The sequence below is a fragment of the Chiroxiphia lanceolata genome, chromosome Z (genome assembly GCF_009829145.1).
Source record: "Chiroxiphia lanceolata isolate bChiLan1 chromosome Z, bChiLan1.pri, whole genome shotgun sequence".
NCBI lineage: Eukaryota > Metazoa > Chordata > Aves > Passeriformes > Pipridae > Chiroxiphia > Chiroxiphia lanceolata.
The window spans coordinates 10,157,220-10,177,748 of record NC_045671.1 but is presented as its reverse complement, the minus strand read 5'-3'; the positions used below and the strand labels follow the sequence as shown (position 1 = coordinate 10,177,748).

Sequence of the window (20,529 nt, the reverse complement as noted above, 5' to 3'; positions counted from 1 at the left end):
CAGGCAGATCTATTTTTTCCCTTGATGAACAGCTTGTCACCTTTCTATTTTCTGCTTCTGTTGGCACTGGACACCTGAGCTGCTCTTCTCACCAGTGCAGAGGTGTTCAGCTCAGCGCTGCGCTGTCTGTTTCTTCTGGGAGGAGTATTTCCTATTTATGCTTGTCTGGAGTCATTTTTCCAAAGCCAGAAGGTTTTGTTTGAGAAAATCAAATCCCTTGAAAGTACTGTATAATTATCTACATGATTAATTTAAGTGTCTGCCATGGCTCTGCAGTGAGCTCGGGGGCGTAGACAGGCAACCCGCGGCGTATCAACGCCTGCAGCTTTTCCTGTGGGGAGCAGGAATGTGGTTTTGAAGGCTGCCTGCCCCCGGCAGCGTGGAGGGGGCTGTCATCCGCTATCTCCAGAGGGATATGTGTGCGTGGAGGGGAAGAGCCCTCCAGCAATGTTGCTAAATGAATGATGGATGAGTTTTGCATGGAATGCAGATGCCTTTGAACGCTTCAACCAGCCAACTGCAGGATTGAAGCTGAAGTCAACATCAGGTTGTGCCCTTGGCCAATGTTGAGAGGAGATTTGGAGACTCTGGAGTTAGAGCTTTCAGCTGCTTTCAAGGAGCCCCAAGTTCTCCAGGCTGGAGACTGGGGCAGTGCTTTTGGTCTGGGGATAGTTTGAAAAGGACAGCCCGTAACACGTCCACCCAATATCAAAATTGATAACCAGCTGAGAGCAAAACTCCTTAAATTATTAGGTGAATAAAGGCCTCAAAAGATGATCTGGTCTGATCTTCTCTGGAGCTTAAATGGTTTTGAACCCTATGTGGTTACTGAGAACTATACTGATGTTTGCTGTTGAAGCAATGATAAGGATGTCATTGTCATAACTTAGTGGATGTTACCCATTAAATGACCACTCACTGTGCTCTTGCTAAGATGATGCTGAAGGAAAAAAGTAAGAGGGATTGAAATGGAGAGATCTACTCTCTCCCACAGCCCAAGAGAGATTGGCTCTAGTCATTGCTCGTGGCAGATATTTGTCACTACCATGAGTGATGGAGACTCCAGCCACTCTAGACAGTGTTCTGCAGTGCTTTGATATTCTTTATCCTTATGTTACCTAACCACTAACCTAAACCTATCTTGATATGGTTTGCACCCATTACTCCACCATGGGCAAGCGGAACAGACTGTTTTTCTCCTCCTGGTCACTGTAGGGCATTTTAAAGTACATGAGGACCTTTAACTTGTGCTCTCACCCCCCACCTGCAAAATGCCTTCTCTGTTTTGGACTAGCAGGCCCTAATTTCTTGAGTATTTCCTACTAAGTCACACTTTCAAGACTGGCAGTCATATCAGAGCTCTGCTCCAACTGGGCAGTTTTGCTGCTGAGACCTTCCCAGTCCTGCGTGAAGCTACAGAGATATTTCACATGCCTTGTAGACTTTGTCCCTGTTGATACATCCTTGGACAATGACCCTTTTATTTCCCCAACAGCAAGACTATTGATGGGAATGATTCCCTAGAAACTCTGGAAGTGTTCAAGGCCAGGCTGGATGGGACTCCTAGCAACCTGGTCTAGTGAAAGGTTTCCCTGCCCATGGCAGTGTGGTTGGAACTGGATTCCCTTCTAACCCAAGCCATTCTGTGATTCTATAGTTCTGTGAAACTCCACATCTTTCCCCAGAGACTTGCCACCTATCTAAGCCAACCTATCTAAGTGTGGTTTTCCTTTTGTAGTACTCTGCTTTTATCCTTGCTGAACTTTATCCTAATTTTTAGAGAATGTTTTTCTGATTTTTCCCAAGATATTTTAGATGCTAATCTCGTTCTCCAGTGTGTCTGCAGACACTCCCAGCTTCGTGTAATCTGCAGATTTAATACGTGTACTCTCTTTCCTTGTCCAGGTCACTAATGAATGTGCTGAGCAGAACTAGATCCAGCAGAGTTCCACTCACAGTGTCCTTCTGTTTTCACAGAATGTCATTAATAACTACTCCCTGGGTATGGATTTATGGTAGCCTCATTTAATCATGTTTCCTTAGTTTGTTTATGAGAAAGTTGTTTGAGACAGTGACAAAAGCTATAATAAAGCCCAGATAAATTACATCCAACAACTTTTCGATTATGAAATTAATTTGATTTTATATTACTTTTTTCTTGTCTCTCCTGTATCCACTTCTTTTATTTTTGTTCTCTTCTACATACATGCAGACTGTTTCTTTGTTTGACTTAGAGTTTTTAAAATGGTTGAAGATAGACTACTGAGTGATGTAGCATTCTTCTGCTGCTTCTCTTTCTACCCTTAAAGACAGACATTGCACTTGTCATTGTCCTTCCTTCTGGCACCTTACCTGCCTGAGTTCTCACAAGTGACCATCAGGGAGGTATCTGAGACGGTTTCAGCTGATTTTGTAGGGAATTTAAAAGGTGGTTTGTCCTACTCTGCTGGACAGAAAATACTTGACTTGGACAGAGGACGGATCTCACCCTGGATCAGGCCGAGAAAAGGATATTATACCTCTGTACTGATATTGTGTCGCATTGTATACTAATCCCCTGTACATAGGTGGCAATTTTAACAAGGACTGAAGCAAAAAGCGAACCAGTGTTGCCTTTTTCAGTGTCATTTTTCAATAACTTCCTCTCTGAGCAACACTTTTCCAGACTGTCTTTGTGGTATTAATATGCATATAAAGAGTAATTTTTTTTTCTTTTTTCATCTTCTGCAAGTTTCATTTCATTTTTATGCCCTGATGTTTCTATTATTTTTGCCTATGTGTTCACACTATGTTTTTTAACTCCTGCTCGGTAACCTTTTAGTGTTCTTTCTTCTTGTCTTTGAGGAAAATGAAAAGCTCGTGATGCTGCCAAGTCTTCTGATCCTTCTGCATTGAGATGCTATTGTGCCTGTGCCTTTTAAGCACAAAATATTGTTTCTTCGAGAAACTACAGCTCACCTTGATTTCTTTTTCCTTTAAACTCTTCTGCATGAATTCTTACCTAGTAGGGTTTTTTAATGAACTGAAGCCAATAATTTCTGTTTTGCTGTCCCTGATCTCTTGATTTTACAGGCATTCTTACATGAGTTTCTTTCCACCTTCTTGCCCCCAACATATCCCTGTCTGGAGGCACTTCCCTCCTTGACCTATCTGTTACGTGAGAATGTTGTTCTGAAGGCACCAGGAGCCTCTGTCTCATACTGCTCTCCCTTCCTAGCAGATATCTCATGATTGTACTCTCCCATTGCCATAGAGTCAGTTGTATCAGGCTCTTTGTTTAGGGTTTGTTTTGTTTGTGTTTTTTCACTTTTATTATTAACCAGATGATTTAGCAGTTCTTCCTCCCTCTGTGTTCTGGACCTCAGAGCAAGTATATAGATCATCCTCAGTATGTCAGGAGTGCCTCTGTGTTTTCTTTTTTGGTTCATATATAAGCCATGCATCTTTAGATCAGTATTCCAGATCGAGGTCTTACTGCAGCAAGTTCCAATTATGTCAGTTAAATCATCACTTTTGTCTTAAATTAAATCTGAGATCTTAAATAAGACCTAAGTTCTGTGTTAAAAAATATATTCACCAGTGTTGCATTAAATGTCTAAGATGCACAGAGGATTTAAAGCTATTTCATGGTCAGTCTGTGTCTCTATTATCACTTCTTCTTTTTAGACCTGTGCTAACTCAGAAGTGCCTCTCACTAGGCAGTGGGCCATTTCCTCCATTCCCAAGCTGATGCCCATCCTTTTTGAGCTGTTGGTGTAGCATCACCCTGCTGATGAAGATGATGGTGTCCTCCTAGGAGGACCAAATGTGGCCCTGATCTGTTGCCCTTCCCTGAGCTTTCTTGGGGTTACTCCTGTCCGTCTAAGTAGTGCCAGAAATTTGGATACAGTTTCTGGGCAGCAAAATTTTGCAAGAGTCTCCTTTTACACTCATGTTCTTGGGGTTACAAGCTCCTTCTACAGCTCTTCTGCCAGAGCCAAGCCTTGCGTACACATCTGCAAGAGCAGGCCTGAAGGCTGCAAGCTCAAAGCTGCTGCTTTCTCCTGCCTTCCTGGTACACAGCTCACTGAGCAGCGATCACTGCTAGAAAATAAATCCCTGAAAGAATCCAGTCAACCAGACTTGACTCGCGTCAGGGTTTTTTCTTGTTTCATAGATCCTAATGATCATGAAAAAAAACCCCTTTCTCACCCTCTTGCTTGCTAACCCCCAGCTCTCACTGCTTCCTGGTTGTTTGTGTGCCTCACTCTCAGAAGTGCAGGAAATTGGGGAGTTCACCTGCCCAACTCTTGTCCCAGGAGACTGGGTAGTCACCTCCCTTAGATGCTTTATGGGGTTGATTCAGTCTGCTGTAAGCCACTGCTGCCAGTAAGAGGAGGGAGCCCATTGATGTCCTCACCCTTCATGTGTGCTGCTGCCCATCCCTCCTGCAGCTTGGTGGGGAGGTAAGTCAGAGACTTGACCAGTTTAAGAGTATCTCAGTCCAAAATCACCGGCATGGAGGAGGCAGAGCTGCCTCCAGCAGGGGCATCAACCACGTTCAGTCACTGGTGAGACTGAAGTGTTGCACTTTGCCCTTTCAGCAGTCCTTGGAATGGGTTTGGCTGGAGTGTCTCCTCTGCTTCGTTAAGAGCCCTGGAGCTGTGGCAGGAGCGTCCGCTCGGCTCTCCAATTCCCATTTTACCGGGAAGGTCAGGAGCTAATGGTGACCTTTTATTCCCTTGTTGAGGAGAGCAGCTGGTGCCCTCAAGTGGCAAATCGCAGAAGGAGAGCGGCCCGGCCGGCGAGCCGGCGTTGGGGTGCTGGGCTGGGGCTGTTGAACGCCTGCAGTGGTTTTGGCACTTCTAACCATGCTGTTTTCCTCTTGCAGGACAAGACGGTGTGGTGATCGCGGCAGGAAGGACACTTTGTTCCCAGCGGAGTGGGGACCCCGACGGCAGGCATACCGGGACAGCCAGAGACACTCCCCATTGCTTCATCCACTAACAGCCAGTCTGTAGGGCTGGCTGTGCTGTGTACACCAAACATCCTGCCTTGACTGTGCTTTTGGTCAGTCAGAACCCCCTCTCCAAAAAATCTCCCTAAGATTAGATGGAGTTTGCTTTGGATCTGCAGCCCCACTCCAGCATGTCCCCAGGGGCTGCAGGGGGCCACGGCAGACGACCAGGGAGCCGACTGAGGCCGGAGCTGATGCCGTGAGGGGATGCACGGGGACAGCGATGCCCATCACACAGGACAACGCAGGGGTCTTCCTCCCCCTCCTGTGCCAGTGGCTGCAGAACAGCCGTCGGGAGGGGGCCGAGGGAGCCGAGCAGCAGCTCTGCCGCTCGGCTGTCCAGAAGCTGAGTGAGTACATCCAGCTCAACTTCTCTGTGGATGAGAGCACACTGCAGCCAGGGAGCTGTGGGACTCTGGATACAGAGATCTGCACCATGTACCTGGCCCAGGAGATGCGAAAAAACGAGGTTCTAGGTTTGAGCTTTGGGAACATCCCTGCTCTGGGGGACTACGGGGAGAAGCGTCGGGTAGGAAAGAAGAGGAAGGGGCACAAGGGGCCTGTGCTTGATGTTGGGTGCATCTGGGTGACGGACTTGAAGAAAAACAGCCCGGCCGGGAAGTGCGGGAGAGTGCGCCTGAAAGATGAGATCCTCTCTCTGAACGGCCAGCTGATGGTCGGTGTGGATGTCACTGGAGCAAGGTAAGGGAGGAAAAGCAGCCACCAGCAGCTGTCTCTTGTAGCACATGCTGCAAGTCATCAGCTGGTGCTGATGAAAGTCCAAGAGCAGATGTTTTGGCCTCTGCTTTCCAGCCCCTGAGAGAGCTCTGGGTTCATTCTTAAGGTCTGCAGAAAATAAGTAACGAGAGCAAATCGATAATTAGTTTACATGTGCTACTCACACTTCCACTGGAAAATTTTCAGAGGTCATTGTGTCAAAAAATAGTACGTCGTAAGCATCAGAGGGGCTCCACTAAAACAGGAGTCTTCCCGAGTTTGTATAAAACTGTTTCCTTAAGTAAAAATGAACACAGATGCAGCAGCTCTGAAAGATATTTTTACAGGTGCTTCTTATTTTTGTTGAAACATTTGAGTTGAGGGAAGCTTTTTTGACAGCTAAATGTTGTCTGAGACTTTTTCAAAGCAAGACATTTTTGTGTTTTCCACATTGGAACAACTTAATTTTAATAAATTCCCTTTGATTTTAATGCATTTGCTCTCTTCTGTTTCCTGTCCCAGAAAATTTGAAACCTTTAAGACTTCAAATCAGACATGAAGGTTTTTGCAATGATATAGATTACTTTTGTGGTGTTTTTTTAATTCAGCTACTCCATGCTGTAAATTTGTTATTGTCCCAGTCTTGCTCTTTGTGGGCTGGCAGACTTTCTCACATTTCTCTTTGCAAAGGCAAAACCCTTTCTCTGCTAATGATGTGGATGCAAATGTTCATTCATACCTGAGGTTGCAATATACCTGAGAGCATGAAATCTTCCCCCTCTTGCCAAAGTGGGTTTATCTTGGGAATGGACAGTTTTGGAAACCAAGTGCTAGTGGAGTGCTCCCAACAGGCAGTGGATGTGGCAGGAGTTAGGGGTAACTATCACTCCCAGTTCTGCCATGTGACTGAAGAAAAGCAGTGAGTCCTCAATCTGTGGGCACTAGGCAGCTCAACCCATCTGTGATTTTATAGGTGTGGAAAAAACCCCTCCGTAATTCCTGACCTGTCATTCAGTGAATGTATAAATATTGCTACTGGGGTGGTATCAGTCAGTGGGTGCCTCCAAATTCAAGAGGGTTTGTGGCAGAAAGCAGTTAGTTTGCTGTTTCCCCTTTGCCAAATGTCACTGTTCCTAAATCCAAGGAATCCAATACAGTGCATAAGAGCAGCACAACACGTGAAGGAGCGGGCTGTGGGTATTACTCATCTGTCTCTCCTTGCTAGGAAAGCTGGATCTGACTTCTTTAAAGACAAGTTATTTATTTAAATTCCACCTGATTTCCATGTAAACAGCAGAAACAGGTTGATTATTGCCGAACTTATTTATTTTTTTTTTTCTTTCTTTTGATTTAGAGAATCATTATGTGGTAATAAAATCATCAAAGCTCTTTGCTTAACAGGGTATTATTACATTAGAGAGGAATAATGTAGGTGGTGTCATTTTTTGTGATGTTAGTGATTTAGGGAAAATTACTGCTCTCTTCAGACTTAGAAAATTGTGTGTGTCTATCAAACACAATTGCAGGGAAATGAGCTGTATTGGAGTATGGAATAAAGGTTAGTCAAAACTCTGTCTATTTATTTATCTTCTGTCTATACAACTCTATCTCTAAACCACATGGGTTATGTTCCCCCAGACAACAACTTCCTATGTATATTGGAACTACTCTACTCTTTTTGGCTCTTACTCATTTACTGGAGGGAGACTCAGTATTTCCGCAGATGACAGATGAATCCTTCATTTCTTGAGCATAACTGAATGGGGCTACATTGAGCAAGTCCTGGGAGAATTGCAAAAGAATTATTTTGTCATGAATATCATTCAGTTTGAAATATTTCATTATGAATTTCATCAAGCATAGCTGCAGTGCTTGGACACAGCTACCATATACATCTGATCTTAAAAGTCAGCGCTAAATACGTTTCCAAAGTCAAACTATTTTTAAAGAAAGCAGAGTAAGATGCATTACCAGTGTTGACAGTGTGGTAGAAACATGAGATAGGATTATAATTTTGTCATTGAGAAAACCCAACCACTGCTTTAAAATACCATATTTCTCATTGCCAAAAATGACCAAACATTGCCATGTGTGGGAATACAGTCAGAGAACAGGAGGACTTCTTTTTAACCCACAAACTGGAGCTGCTTCCCAAAAATGAACTGAGAAATGTTTTGACAGCCGTACCTTTGCACAGTGTTTCTTAGTCTCTCCTCTTCAGCCAGTGTCCTGGGCAGAGTTGCTAGGACTCCTGAGCACAAGATATGGCATGCCAAATGTCAGGAAAACCAGTTTATTCTCAAAGATGCTGAGAAAGTCCTTCAGGAATCAGGTCTGCAATGGAGAGGGAGTTTCAACTGACACTGCTAAAGGTGAAGCTTTTACTTTACCTGAAGTTGATGGTTTTCAGCAGAGCCAAGGTCTTTCCTGAATGCTTCCTGCTACTGCATATTACATGTACATGCTCCAGGATAGCTGAAACTATGATGGTAATGTTCTGTTCCTCCTAACAGGTCAGTGGTATTAGTAGTTGTGTGGTATGTGGATGTTCTAAACACAGTACTGCTTCTCTGTATGTGCTCACAGCTGATTACAGAGCACAATTCTGAATGTCTAACAAAATCACAGGTGTCAAAATGTGCATAGCACTTTGTGCTGCTTTCTGTGGCAGTCAATAACAGTCCTGGGTTCTGCTAGATGAAATCTTGAGGTTCTTTGTCAGAAAAGTTCTTGCTGGTGCTGGAAACACAACATGCTGTCCCTGGCTGTAATTAGAGACAAATTCTGCTGTGAACAGCGGTCTTCAGGAGGATGATCTTCTTCTTTATCCACTTGGGAGCCCTGCACACAAGGAGCAGATCTGTGCCTGCAGAGCAGTACAACTGCTGTGGCAGTGGGAGCAGAGCACAGGGACCTTTCCTGTGTCTGAGAAGCACTGCTCAAAAATCTGACAGTGTGGTTGGAAAACTTGTTTCAGCAGAGCACTCCTTTCAAGGCACTTTTTTACTGAGATCCCCCTTCCTCAGAAGTTTGAATGGTAGGATTTTTTAAAATAGATTGCTTTGCTCCTCCAATAGAAGTGTTTTCTTGTTGGGAAGAACATTCTTCCTCTCCAGATGTTGTCACTATTTTATATTCAAGTGCAGTGCTCCAGTTTTGCATTTTCCATGGGACGCTGCTTCCTGCCCTGCTGTGGTGAGACACTGTCACTGCCTCAGGAGGCTGGATGTCCTTGCCATGGCTACTTTGTTCCTGCACTGGCAGCCGTGCTTGTCTCTGGAGCATTGACAAGATTTTGTTGCATCCTGTTATTCAGCAGCGTGTTCAAAATGCTTCCATGTGCCCTGAATGGCTTGTGGAGATAACATGTATGGGAACAAGGATCAGTGCATCAGCGGGGGCCCTCAGGTTAAGTTTTGGATAATGAACCCACTTTTTAGTAGGGTCAGGTCTTAAGGTGTGTTATGGTGGAAGGGGAGGATTTCAGGTTTCTGTGCCTCTGATGGGATTGTGTTTCTCTTGAAATTTTGGGGGATTTAATTTCTGCTTGGCGGTGCAATCTCCTTTATACATAATTTTTATTATGGAAAAATCACCCCAAGAAAACTATCTGGGGTCATCGCAGAAAGCTTTGTCTCACTGCACCCCACCTCTCAGGCATGTCAGGTTGCATGGATTGATTGCTCTGTTTTACTGTTTCCTCACCTCCTTCCTAAATTTAGCAAATGTGCTGCCAACACAAAGTGCTGCTCAGTGTAAGCAGCTGCCTTGCTTGGTGTTAGTAGGGCCTTGATTATGTTCATAAGAAAATATTTTTGTTTTATTAGGAAAACAAATGGAAATTTATCCTGTCCCTTTGCCCTTGGCCAAGGGGCAAACTTGCCTGTGGGAGCTCCTTGTTAAAATATTAACAGCACTGACTACACAGAGAAAAACAAATACAGTGGTCCTGGAGACTGTAGCCTCCAAACACGAGCTCAGGGAATAGATTTCTCATAACTGACCTAAAAAATGCCCCCAACCTGTTGTGGTATTGAATTAATTTCCTTTTTTATGTCATATTACCAATCTTCATGCTGCTAAGTGATGGATCAGGGCACAGAGGCTGAGACCTGGGGCTTGTTATCACGGGCAAGGATGAGAAGCCTATGCTGACGTGCCCTCCAAGCTGCCTGGTGTGTGAGTCCTGAGGATGGAAAACAAGCAGCACGCAGGGATTTTGGCAGAGGGTATTCTCCTCCAGTTGAGCTGCTGTGAGCTGGGATACAGCGAATGTGTGCTCAACCTGTGCAAAATGAGAGAAAGCCTATGGATGTCTAATGTTTCCCAGGCACAGCCCAAGTCTTTCTGTGCTTCTGAAATCTGGCTGCTGTATTTTACACTGATAATGGATATAAATACCTCTCCTTGATTTTGGATATAAATTCCTCTGCCTTTCCCCCTCCCCCACCCTCAAAATATTGCAGGACTAAGAAACTAAGAAGGAGTTGTTTTTCTTCCCTTCTTTTATGTCTCCCAGAAAGGTATGAGCAGACTTAGCCACACGTGTTGAGAAATAAATTGCTCTGAAGAAATGAGCTTTATTCCAAATCCTCTCTTAAGAGCCAAAGTCTTAAGCAGAAGGTCACTAATCCCAAGATTCAGCAGAGATCATTTAGCTTGTTTGTCCTCTTTGCTTTGCTAATCTGAGCGTGTGTTCGCTCGGTTTCCCCTCCTCACCCTCCTGTTCGTGCCGTTCCTCTCCATCTCTCCATGCCAAGCCCAGCACCTGCAGAAGCAAAACTCATTCCCTTGTAGCCAGTCATTTGCAGCATTCCACCACTACAGCTGCCTCCTCAACAGACTTCCCAAACCCCTCATCCCCCTCAGATTTGCATCTCATTTATCTTCTTGCTTAGCACAGTTTCATCTAACACCTAAATGATGGAAAGACTTCCACTAATTTAAACAGCTCATGTCCCATATGTGTTTGTGTGTTTGTGCCAAAATTTTGGGAATAATATGCTTGCCACTGCCTTGTGTGCACTACTGCCACTGAGCAACAGAGCTGTCCTCTCTTGGTAGGAAGCATGATCCCCAGGAGCATACATGTATAAGTAGGCAACATCCCCAGGGTCATCTGCTGAAATTGCTCCCAGTCCCGTCTCCGCACGCTTGCTTTTCAGAGGGATTGCATCAGGCTTGGGCAGAGAGGTTGGTGGTGTTGCCTTAGGAGATGTAAAATTTCCAGAGGGTATAAGAGAGTTGTCCTGCACTTTTTTTTTTTTTTGTGCTTTGGTTTTGTTCTATTGAGCTGTGAGTGCTCTGATTAGAAGGCTGTACCTTGCTGCTGAATGTGTGGCTGTGCATCTACATTTAATTTGCTGTTCTGACCACATGTAATTACAAGAGAACCAGCCCAGTGCTTGGGAGGGAGCTCTGCCCTCCCCACTCATCCACTGTGGGAACATCTTGTTTTGGTGAATCAGCCTTGTGACTTGTCATTTACCCTGATACCAAAGTGCCAGCAAGATCCCTTTTCCATCCTGAGTGGGATTTTCAGCCTCACACACAGCAAGCATCCCATGCTCTCAGGTCATCTGGAAGCACAGTCAGGATGCAGCAGAACATGGCTAATTGGCAAACTGCTGGAATGTGCAGAATAGATTCACTTTTTTCTATTGCCCAGCCAACGAACAGGTGAGGCCTTCAGCTACAGCAGCAATTTTCACCACCTCTCCAACATTGCATTTGCTAGCACAGAACAGTGTTTTAGCCATCAATAATTAAAAATACAGATGTTCAAAAACATAAGCAAGGAACATTTCATGCCCCTTATTCTTACTCCTTCTATAATGCTTGTGCCCTTACACACCAATTTGCAGTGTGCAGTCATTCACAGCATCTCTTCTAATCTGTAAATGTAAATTTCTCTTCATATTCTGGGAGTCCAAAGTTTTGCACAAAGAAAGCTGTGGGCTAAAGACTGATTTCTGTGAGATAGAAGCTCTGAGCGATGCAAGAGGAGGAGGCAACTGGAGCCAGGTTACTGAGAGGTTGTAACTTCCAGCCTGTACTGACTGATGTGCTATGAGTTCCAGAAAGGCACAGCTTCTCCAGTCCTTATTGAAATGGTTTTTTTTCTCATAGGATTGGGCTAAGCGAGCAGCATTCTTCCCCTTCTCAGATGGGTTTTGGGGCTGCTCTGCAAGCAGGCCTTGATCATATCTTCTTGCCACCTCATGTACCTTTGGGTGTGATGGTTGCTGTCCTGGACATGTACTAGAACTGAACTGTGACCCTCCAAAGCTAAAAGCATGAACAGTGATGGCAGCTTAAAACCCAGTTATCCTCTGTCACTGGAAATCAGGCCTGGATTGGGAAGGACAGGAGCAGGGAGGCTTGAAAGATGATGAACAGGAGACAGTTCCACAGGCAGAGGCTCACCAACAACCTCAGAGAGATGATTTGTCAGCATGAACCTGCCATCTACAGACATAAGTGACAGGATAAATATAAGAAATGTAGGTATGATCAGGAAAGAGGCAGGTGTGTAACTACAGAGACAGCTGCTGCAGTGGATGGCTTTGGGGATGGGCTTTTTTTTAACGTGGAAAACTCATTGCTTATTTTAGGTGATGTGACGCCTCCAACTCTAAGCAGTATCACATGCTCCTTGAAACATTTTTCTGTCTCCTTTTTATCAGATGTGGGCTAAGAGGGGAAGGGTGTATGTATCAATTGCAGACTGTGCAGCATCACTCACTGTTCTTGCTGCTTTCTCTGGGTAAAGTTTATGATGCTCAGTAAGATCAACTGGGCCTCAAATGGGAAACACTTTTAACAGACCAGTACCAGTGAAAAGATAAGTTGTCAGGCATTGCCACAAAGTTTGGGGCTGTTCAGGAAGACTGCTACCTGCCAAGGCAGGACAAGAGTAGGGCAAATGTGATTATTACCAGCAAACTTCACTCTAGAGCATCCAAGTTTCAGGAAGCCCAGCCACACTGAAGCCTCTTTAACAAGACTGTGAGAAACTAGAGGTGGAAAATGGATTCAGGCTTTTTCAAAATAAAACCAAATAGTTGGAATGTGACTGAAGGAGATTATTCTGTTGATGCCTAGGACTCTTTTCTGTTGTTTAAAAAGGTGGCAAGGTCTCTTTTTTCCCCTTCTCCATAGTAAGTATTATAGATAACCAGATGATCTTCTAAAAAAAACCAGCAACAACTGGCAAAACAAATAATTGATTAATAATGCAATTACTTTGACTGTGTTTCCTAGTCCATTACGTGATCACTAGAATGGGTTCAGGCTAGCAGAGTAACTATTTGATGTAACAAAAGTCAGTGAAGTCCTTCTTCTCATCCTCGTACATTTTGATCAGTGTCTCTTTGTGCTGCTCTAATTGAAGAATTACTAAGTGCTTGACAATTTTTCATAGCCTGGGTTATTTTTATTCCAGTAGTGAAGAGAAAAACATAGACATGGTAACCAGTAAACTTCGTGTTACCATATATCTGAATACAGAGCCCAGATGAGGAAAATAAACTGGAGGTTGGGGAGTTCCTTCTTGAAAACTTGTAGATGACAAATGGACCCAAACCAGTGCGTGATGTTCTCACTGAAAATCGTTTCTAACAAACACTAATTGTTCTGCTGAAAACAACATTCCATGTTTTCATCTGCAGTAGGGTTGTACTAAAACAGATTTTTCTCGGTTTCCTCTAGAGGGCAATGTCATATAAATATTTTAAGCAATTTTTGGGTTCTGTCAACCGGGAATTTAGCCTGTCTTATCTAAGAATTTTTAAGACAGCAGTGAAAAGTGTTTCTTTACGTGCTTTTAGAATGTGTATATACATAATATAGTCTGTTTCTTAGGCTTGTTCAGAGCAGTATCTAATCCCTTTAAGGAGAACAGAAATGAATTTTGGGCAGATTTGCCTATGCAGGAATGCAGAGAGGAAACTGCTGCTGAAGACCTGACTCCCTTCTCTACCTGTGCAACTTCAAGGACTTCCAGTGGCTACTCCTTATGTAACAATTGTAAAAAAGATATAATCCAGTCCTCTAAGAATGAAGTTACCATTTGATATAGTTTGTGTTGGTACCTGGAACTTCAGAGCAGAGGATAACTCTAAATACCAAGTCTGAGTGGTTCATAGGACCTAGGAAACAGAAGCATATGTGTTATTATTTATTTCCCTAAAAATTTATGTGTTCCCAAGTTTGTTAACCATATTGCTTGTTTGATGGCTGTTAGTAACAATGCAATTTTCAAATTAATTGTCCACATAAACAGCTGCTAAAATTATTATGAATCAAAGGTGGCCACTCTGGATCTTAATTTAACTTAAAGGATATTTTCAGTCACTGTAGTATAGAAATGGCAAATATAGACAAAGGCTGTTTTATTTTCCTTAAAGCTCAGGTGTGTAATTTGAAACATATTTCCATGGGCATAAACTTCTTTGTTTTTTGCTTGTATCATTACCTTCCTCCCTTCTCCCAAGCTGACATTACCAAAAGGGAAATTTGCTCTTGACATTCCAACATGAAAATGGCTTTAGGAAAATCCTTTTAGAATTTAGTCTCCTTTCCCCTCCTGGTGGTCACTAGTTCTTTGGAGAATCATTATAATGGCCTTATTGGATTAACTTCCAAATCTCATACATTTACTAAATTTGTGGGTTATAATTCTTTGTAAAATATTTTTTCCAAAGAAATAGTGGGCAATCTGCAGTTGCCAGGGTCTCTAAATGAATAAACCTGTTTGTTTGTTTTTCCCCAAACAGGAAAAGCAATTATTTTAAGTAAAACACTTATTCCCAAAAGTGCTCTATTTGAAAACAATGGCCTGTGAATAAAAAAGGCAATAGTTGCATTGGCTTCAAAGACAGCAGACATTAGGCAGCAAAGCAAGATTTACCCTCTTCTTTTGAGTAACAGCATCTCTAAGAAAAATCTGAGGACACAGCTTTTCTGCAGCTTTTACAAGCTTAAATAGGTGATAATTGCTTTTTAATTACTGCTGCTGGCCAGGAAGGACTTTTTCCTAAACTATGTCTTAACAGAAATATGATAAGCAGTTGGTACATTTTAAATTCCTGAGAAAAATTTTTAGAGAAACTAGTGGAAACTAATTATTCATAGTTTCATTTCTCATGCTGCATCAGAAGCTTCGTGCTTGAACCATATATTCATCACCGCCTTGGTTTAGGGCTTGTGTTTGGATCTCACTGTTTCTAAATTAGCTATCAGCTTAATGCTTAATCATGGGGATTATTCTTTGCCTTTGGCTGGAAGCAGCTATGTTTGGGGCTGTAGGTGTGTGGGGAGGTTGATTCACCCTGATCCAGGATCTCTGTACGTGGGTAGCCCAGGGAATCTCATGCTTGCCTGGCTGCAGGTCCTGAAGGAACCACCAAGGTTCACCATTTTGTCTCCTCCTGCTCGCTCTGTCTTCCTTCCTTGCTGGTGAGTGGTCTGCAGTGCAGCTTTCTTGCTGCTATGGCCAAGGCCTCTGACAATTCCATAACACTGTGGGTTTCGGTGGAATTGCTTCCCACTTCCCTGCAATTTGCCTTCCAAATTTCCTCCTGCCACTCCATATCTGTCCCAGCAATACACAAAATAGTCTTCTCTCTGATCTGTTTTTCTATCATGGCCTGCATTTGGAAAGTAAGCAGTATATACAGCAGAGCAGAAAATTATTTAGTAATCTAGCCAGTTTCATCAGGATGAACTGTGTGGTTAAAATAAATCGGATTTCAAGAATTCAGCAGTTATGCTGTGGAGAAAGAAATAATAGTTTAAAAAAGTGTACAGATGCCAAATGGATTAGAACTTAATGGCTGGTGTGTAGAATTCAAAATCAACAAGGATTTACTACAAGGCTCTGCTTTAAATATATAAATGGACTCTCAATAGTGGATGAGAAAGGCAGAATTTTAGTGCTTTATGAGAATGATTTTGTGACTCAAATGTGTTCTCCGATGACCTGAGATTCAAATTAGAAACCATGGAAATGAATTTAAGGGGCATCGTCATTAAAAAAAAAAAAAAAGTCATTCAAGTTAGTAGAGAAGTAAACATCTTTCTTGAGAGAGGTAGATTTAAGAGCTTCAAAACAAAAGAGGTGAACAACAAGAGGGTAGAAAAAATTTAAGATGGAAGAAGGACTTAGAAATTCATTAATTCTGGCTTGCTGAATAATAATAATCATAAATGTTTTGTCTAATATGTAATTAAATTAGATATCATTATCTGTTAAAACTGTTCAGCCTGCTCTAATAACCAAGGAAACCAATCCTGAGTCCAGGTGTTAGCTCCCACACTCCCTAAGGTTTTCCTGGCCTCGGGGATATTCTCTCATTTAATGACAGTATCAATAATAGTATTAAAGAATAGGAGAAGGCGTATTCTCCTCTTTTATATAATCTTCAACATGCACAGCAGCACACCTGGGACCCACTGCCCATGTCCTACATTAGAGGAGTCATGCGTGACTTGGCAAAGCCAAGATCTCTAGATTAAAAAATGTCAGGTACCATGCTATATACCGAGTCATAAGCTGCTGCAAGAATCTAGCATGAGCCCAATGTAAAGAACTAGTTTAAATTCCATGTAAAGTTTTGAGTCCCTCACATTTTAGTGGCATTTACTACTTCCTTGTAGCTCATGCTGTTCTCTGCAGCAAGCCCATGCTGGTTCCATCTTTACCTTCCATTTCTCTTCTGCATGCTTCTATTTTAAATCATTGATGTGTAAGTTATTTTTGCATAAACTGTGTATGACTTAGCGCTATGTGTCTGCCTCCTGTCAGGGTCTTACAGCCTAATGGATAGCACGTGTGGACTTAAAAAGTGTTGGGTCCTGGTCAAGCCTTTTCCCCACACTGTGAACAAGTCATGGCCCCGGTGACAGGGAGGTGATGACAGCAGCTCTCATTTCTGCAGGTGCTTGAGATCTCGGGGGGAAAAGCACTTTATTAAATGCTGTGTTTTATGGTGGAGTATTTCTTTCCAGGTACTTGCCTGTCTGTTGGAGGGTTATAAAGACAGAGCAGCTTCATAAGGGCTAAAATTCTTTGAAATACCTGTTTCTGCAGAAGTACATTTGAGCAATACAAATAAGCCCTAGCTTAGGAGATACCTGCTTGGTTATGAATTTAGCTATTATCCAGTCTTCCTAAGTGTCTCCAAGAGGCGTCAGTGTACACAAGTGAGACTTTACCTGTGGAGTTTTCCTAGAATAATGACGGAATGGAAAGATTGAATTCTGTTTTTCTGAGCCCTTGAAGCCAAAAGCCTGTCCTTTTCTGCGCCTAGTGCTAGCTTTGTGGAAAAAAAAAAAAAAGAAAAATAATACAGCCTTGTTTTTGTCATGGTGCTCTAGCCAACACACAGCTGAAGTCTGATGTCTGATTTCCAGATACAGTATTTGAGATTTGTTGTGAAGTGAGAAGATCCAAAGCCAAGCCTGCTGGAGCTGCCAGTTTTCTGGCCGGAGTGCTTGCTCTAGTTTATAAAGCTTTGCATATTATACCCTCACTGTGTTGTCTTTTAGAGCTGAAAGAATGCAAAAGTCTAGCAGGGCAGCTTTGGAGAAGGGAAAATGGGGCTTTATTGGGGAAAATGTGATGAAATGGCTTCCTATTCAACACAACTCTTATTTGGTGAGAACTTCCTTGCAAGTACAAACAGACTTATTGGGAAACTGAGGAGGAATCAGTATCAAAGATAAGCATGTGAGAAAAAGAAAAACAGGATGAAATATAACCATATAATTCATTTCATGGCTGCCTGGACACATATTGGGAACAGTCTGGTAATGCTGGGGGCATCCCCCTACCCCAGCCCCCAAACATTACCTTCTCTCATGCTCACTTCACACATGTCCCCCTTGTTCTATGGTCCCCAGTTTGCCAGTCATGGATCCCAGGGGCAGTGTGCAGGAGTGGTGTAGCAGTTCCAGGTGCACACACAGGGAGGAGGTTTGTGCTGCTGTTCATGATGTCCAGGGCATTCTGTTTCTGCAGCTCAGTTCCCGAGGAACTGAGGACTAACTTGGTGCAGGGAATGGGACCAAAAAGTGAACATGAGGTCGGGCTGAGAGTTTCCATCTTGGTCACATTTTGCTACCTGCTCTTTCAGTGGCATTCATCAAAGTCGCCTGAAAATTGCGTCCTGGAGAAATAGCTCGATTGAATATTTAAGTTTTAAACTTAGCATTGCTCTTATTTTTCCCCAGGTCACCTGCAGATTAGAACTTTTAACCTTTAGATTGTGCCAATTGATCAAATGTTCCTGTGTGGTCATTAAAGTTTGATTTTTTTTTCCCTTTCAATTGATAGCAAAATCTGCTCCTGACTTGTGAGGAAGGCTTGAGACCTTACCAAATGAAAGCGTGAAACCACGGAAGAGCATTTGCTGCCCACACAACATACTTCTCTTTAAGTACAATCTAAAGGCAAATTATTTTTCATCCCTTGTTAAATGGATATATAATCACTGAAAGGGAAGGAAGTGTCTCCCAAATGTTAGGAGATAGAGGAGCAGTTCCTCATTTTCATATGGGTAAGCATTATGGCAGGGCAAATTGATTAACTAAAAAGGTGACTCTAGGTTTATGTAAAAGGCGAAATGGGCCTGCAGGATGCTCAGATATGATCAGCTACCACAGACTGGTCCAAAAGAAAACATTACACCTCAAAGAAATTAACACTAAGCTAAGGAAAAATCATAAATCTTCAATCCAACAAGATAAAGAAATAGCCTAGGGAAAAAATTCAAACCAGATCAGAAATTCAAGAAAGATTCTGCCCATGGAGCTCATAGGCACTGTGTCTGAGATCTGCAATCAGTACCAGATGCTACTGATGTGGTGTGGAGCCTGTAACAAAGACATGCTGGACCCATTCAGCCCAAGCAGGAAGCCTTGCAGATTAAATTTGTATTAGTTGGAGCCTGTAGATTGCTTTAGCAAGCAAAATTGAGCCTGGGTGTTAAGATGATCTGGATCAAGAAATCCAAATTAGGTTTCCTCCTTAAAGAGGAACGAGCACATTTTGGCACCACTTTTTCATAACGGTTTCAGAAAGAAAATATTTGGAAACAGATGCAGAAAGTTTCTGTATATTAAATCCAGTCTGTGAAATAAAACTACTCTCTCTGACTGCACAAAACAGTCAGAAGATTCCTGGAACAAAATCCTGCCTAAATTTCATGTATGTTTTAAGGAAGACTCTTGAAACATTAATAAGTGGCGAGTGGATGGCACATTCTGACATGTGCTGGGAAGTATGCACAGCTGAAATGCAGGATGGTTTGCAATGTTTAAAAAGCAAACAAGATGTGGGCTTCCACTTTGAATATCATAAGGATCACAGCATATTACATTAATGGAGGCTATTCTAGCATGGAATGAGAGCCACATTTGGAACAATCTCTGTAGCTCTGGTTTAAGACACTGGGGAGAGTAATATAAAATGACTCCAGGGTGGAGCACAGGTTGCTGGAGGGAGCAGCCACTGTTGTAACCTACATTATTTTGTAGTTAAAGAGAAGGGAAAAATGTTGCTTTGGTAGGAAATCCTAGTGAGCAGGCACATATGGGCAGTGAATTTCCCAAGGGGGAGTTAACCCCTGAACTGAAAGCTTGTGTAGCCCTATGTGCTGTACAAGTCCCACTAGCTGGCAGTGCAAGTGGTGCCTCGGCATCCCACTGGGTGTTTGCAGAGGGGTAAAACACTCTGTTCCTTTGGCTGCTCTGAAAATGCACCACACCAGACCTCGTGTTACTCCCGGGGGGAGGTGTGTTTGAGTGTTGGTGTGCTCCCGGCAGCCTTCCTCAGCCAGAGGGGTGGGCCTTGCCAGCATCATTGTGCAGTTGAGGTCATGGTTGGGGCTACGAACTGGCACCAGCCTTCCTCTCCCTGGCCCTTCCATCTCTCATCTTTACCTTATGCTTAATCTCCCTTGTGCTTTTTCTGGGATGTGTGGTCACATTCCATTTTGCGTCCTGGCTAAATCACTTCCAAATACTGCAAGTGGGAGAAGGTAGGGAGAGCACCTGGAGGCACCATCCTGGAGTAGATTGACAGCAGCATCTTGATGGGTTCGCTGATCTCTTGTCCAAATTAATTTTCTCTGGTAGTTTTGGATATCCCAGCATGAGACCTGGACAGTCGCAGGTGTGCAGAACCCTCCCAACCTGCAGCAGTGCCTTGCCGCCTCCAGCTTGGGGTTGGCAGGTCTGATGTAGATTTTTCCCCTAACTTTTGACCCTTTGGGTTTGTAATGAGATGTACATCGTGTGCTGTGTGTACAGAGTCTTGCTGCTGGAAGATTCAGACTGCTGTTCTCGCGCAAAGAAAACAAGCCCCGCTGATAGCTGCATTCCCCTAGGCTGCTGAGCACCCCGTGCAACATTTTACACTCAGCAGAGCTTAGCGGAGTTAAAAATAGTTCTTGTTGTCAAAATATTTCTTGGTAGTAAAAATGTCCTTAGGATACTTTGTGAAATGGTAACCTTTGGACCAACCGGGGTAAGGAAAAATCAGAACATGGTTTTTAACGCCACAAAAAAAAAAAAAAGTTCGTCTTAATTGTGCAATATGGGAGAAAGGTTAAGAGCAGAGAAAACTGGCATCACCTTGGGGAGGGAAAGAATGGAATTTAAACAGAGATCTAAGGGTGAGTACATAATGTAAGATATTATATCTTCTTTAAGTATTTTTTCCTTCAGTGCTTGAAATTTTATCTGGGAGAAAATGTCTGACTCAGTGTAGTGCATGAAGGTCTTGCTGGGAGTCTTTGAATTCAAGGAAGGGT

General features: G+C 43.1%; 1 protein-coding gene across 5 annotated transcripts in view; it reads left to right on the top strand.

Moving 5' to 3' along the window:
• The window catches only part of PDZD2 (PDZ domain containing 2), a 204,399-nt gene that overhangs the window by 60,557 nt on the left and 123,313 nt on the right, over positions 1 to 20,529 (top strand). For all 5 annotated transcript variants that reach the window (XM_032675774.1, XM_032675773.1, XM_032675770.1 and 2 more), the window contains exon 2: positions 4,871 to 5,698. In XM_032675774.1, the coding sequence (XP_032531665.1) occupies positions 5,220 to 5,698 (479 nt within the window). In that variant the 5' untranslated portion in view covers positions 4,871 to 5,219. The remainder of the gene's footprint in view (positions 1 to 4,870; positions 5,699 to 20,529) is intronic.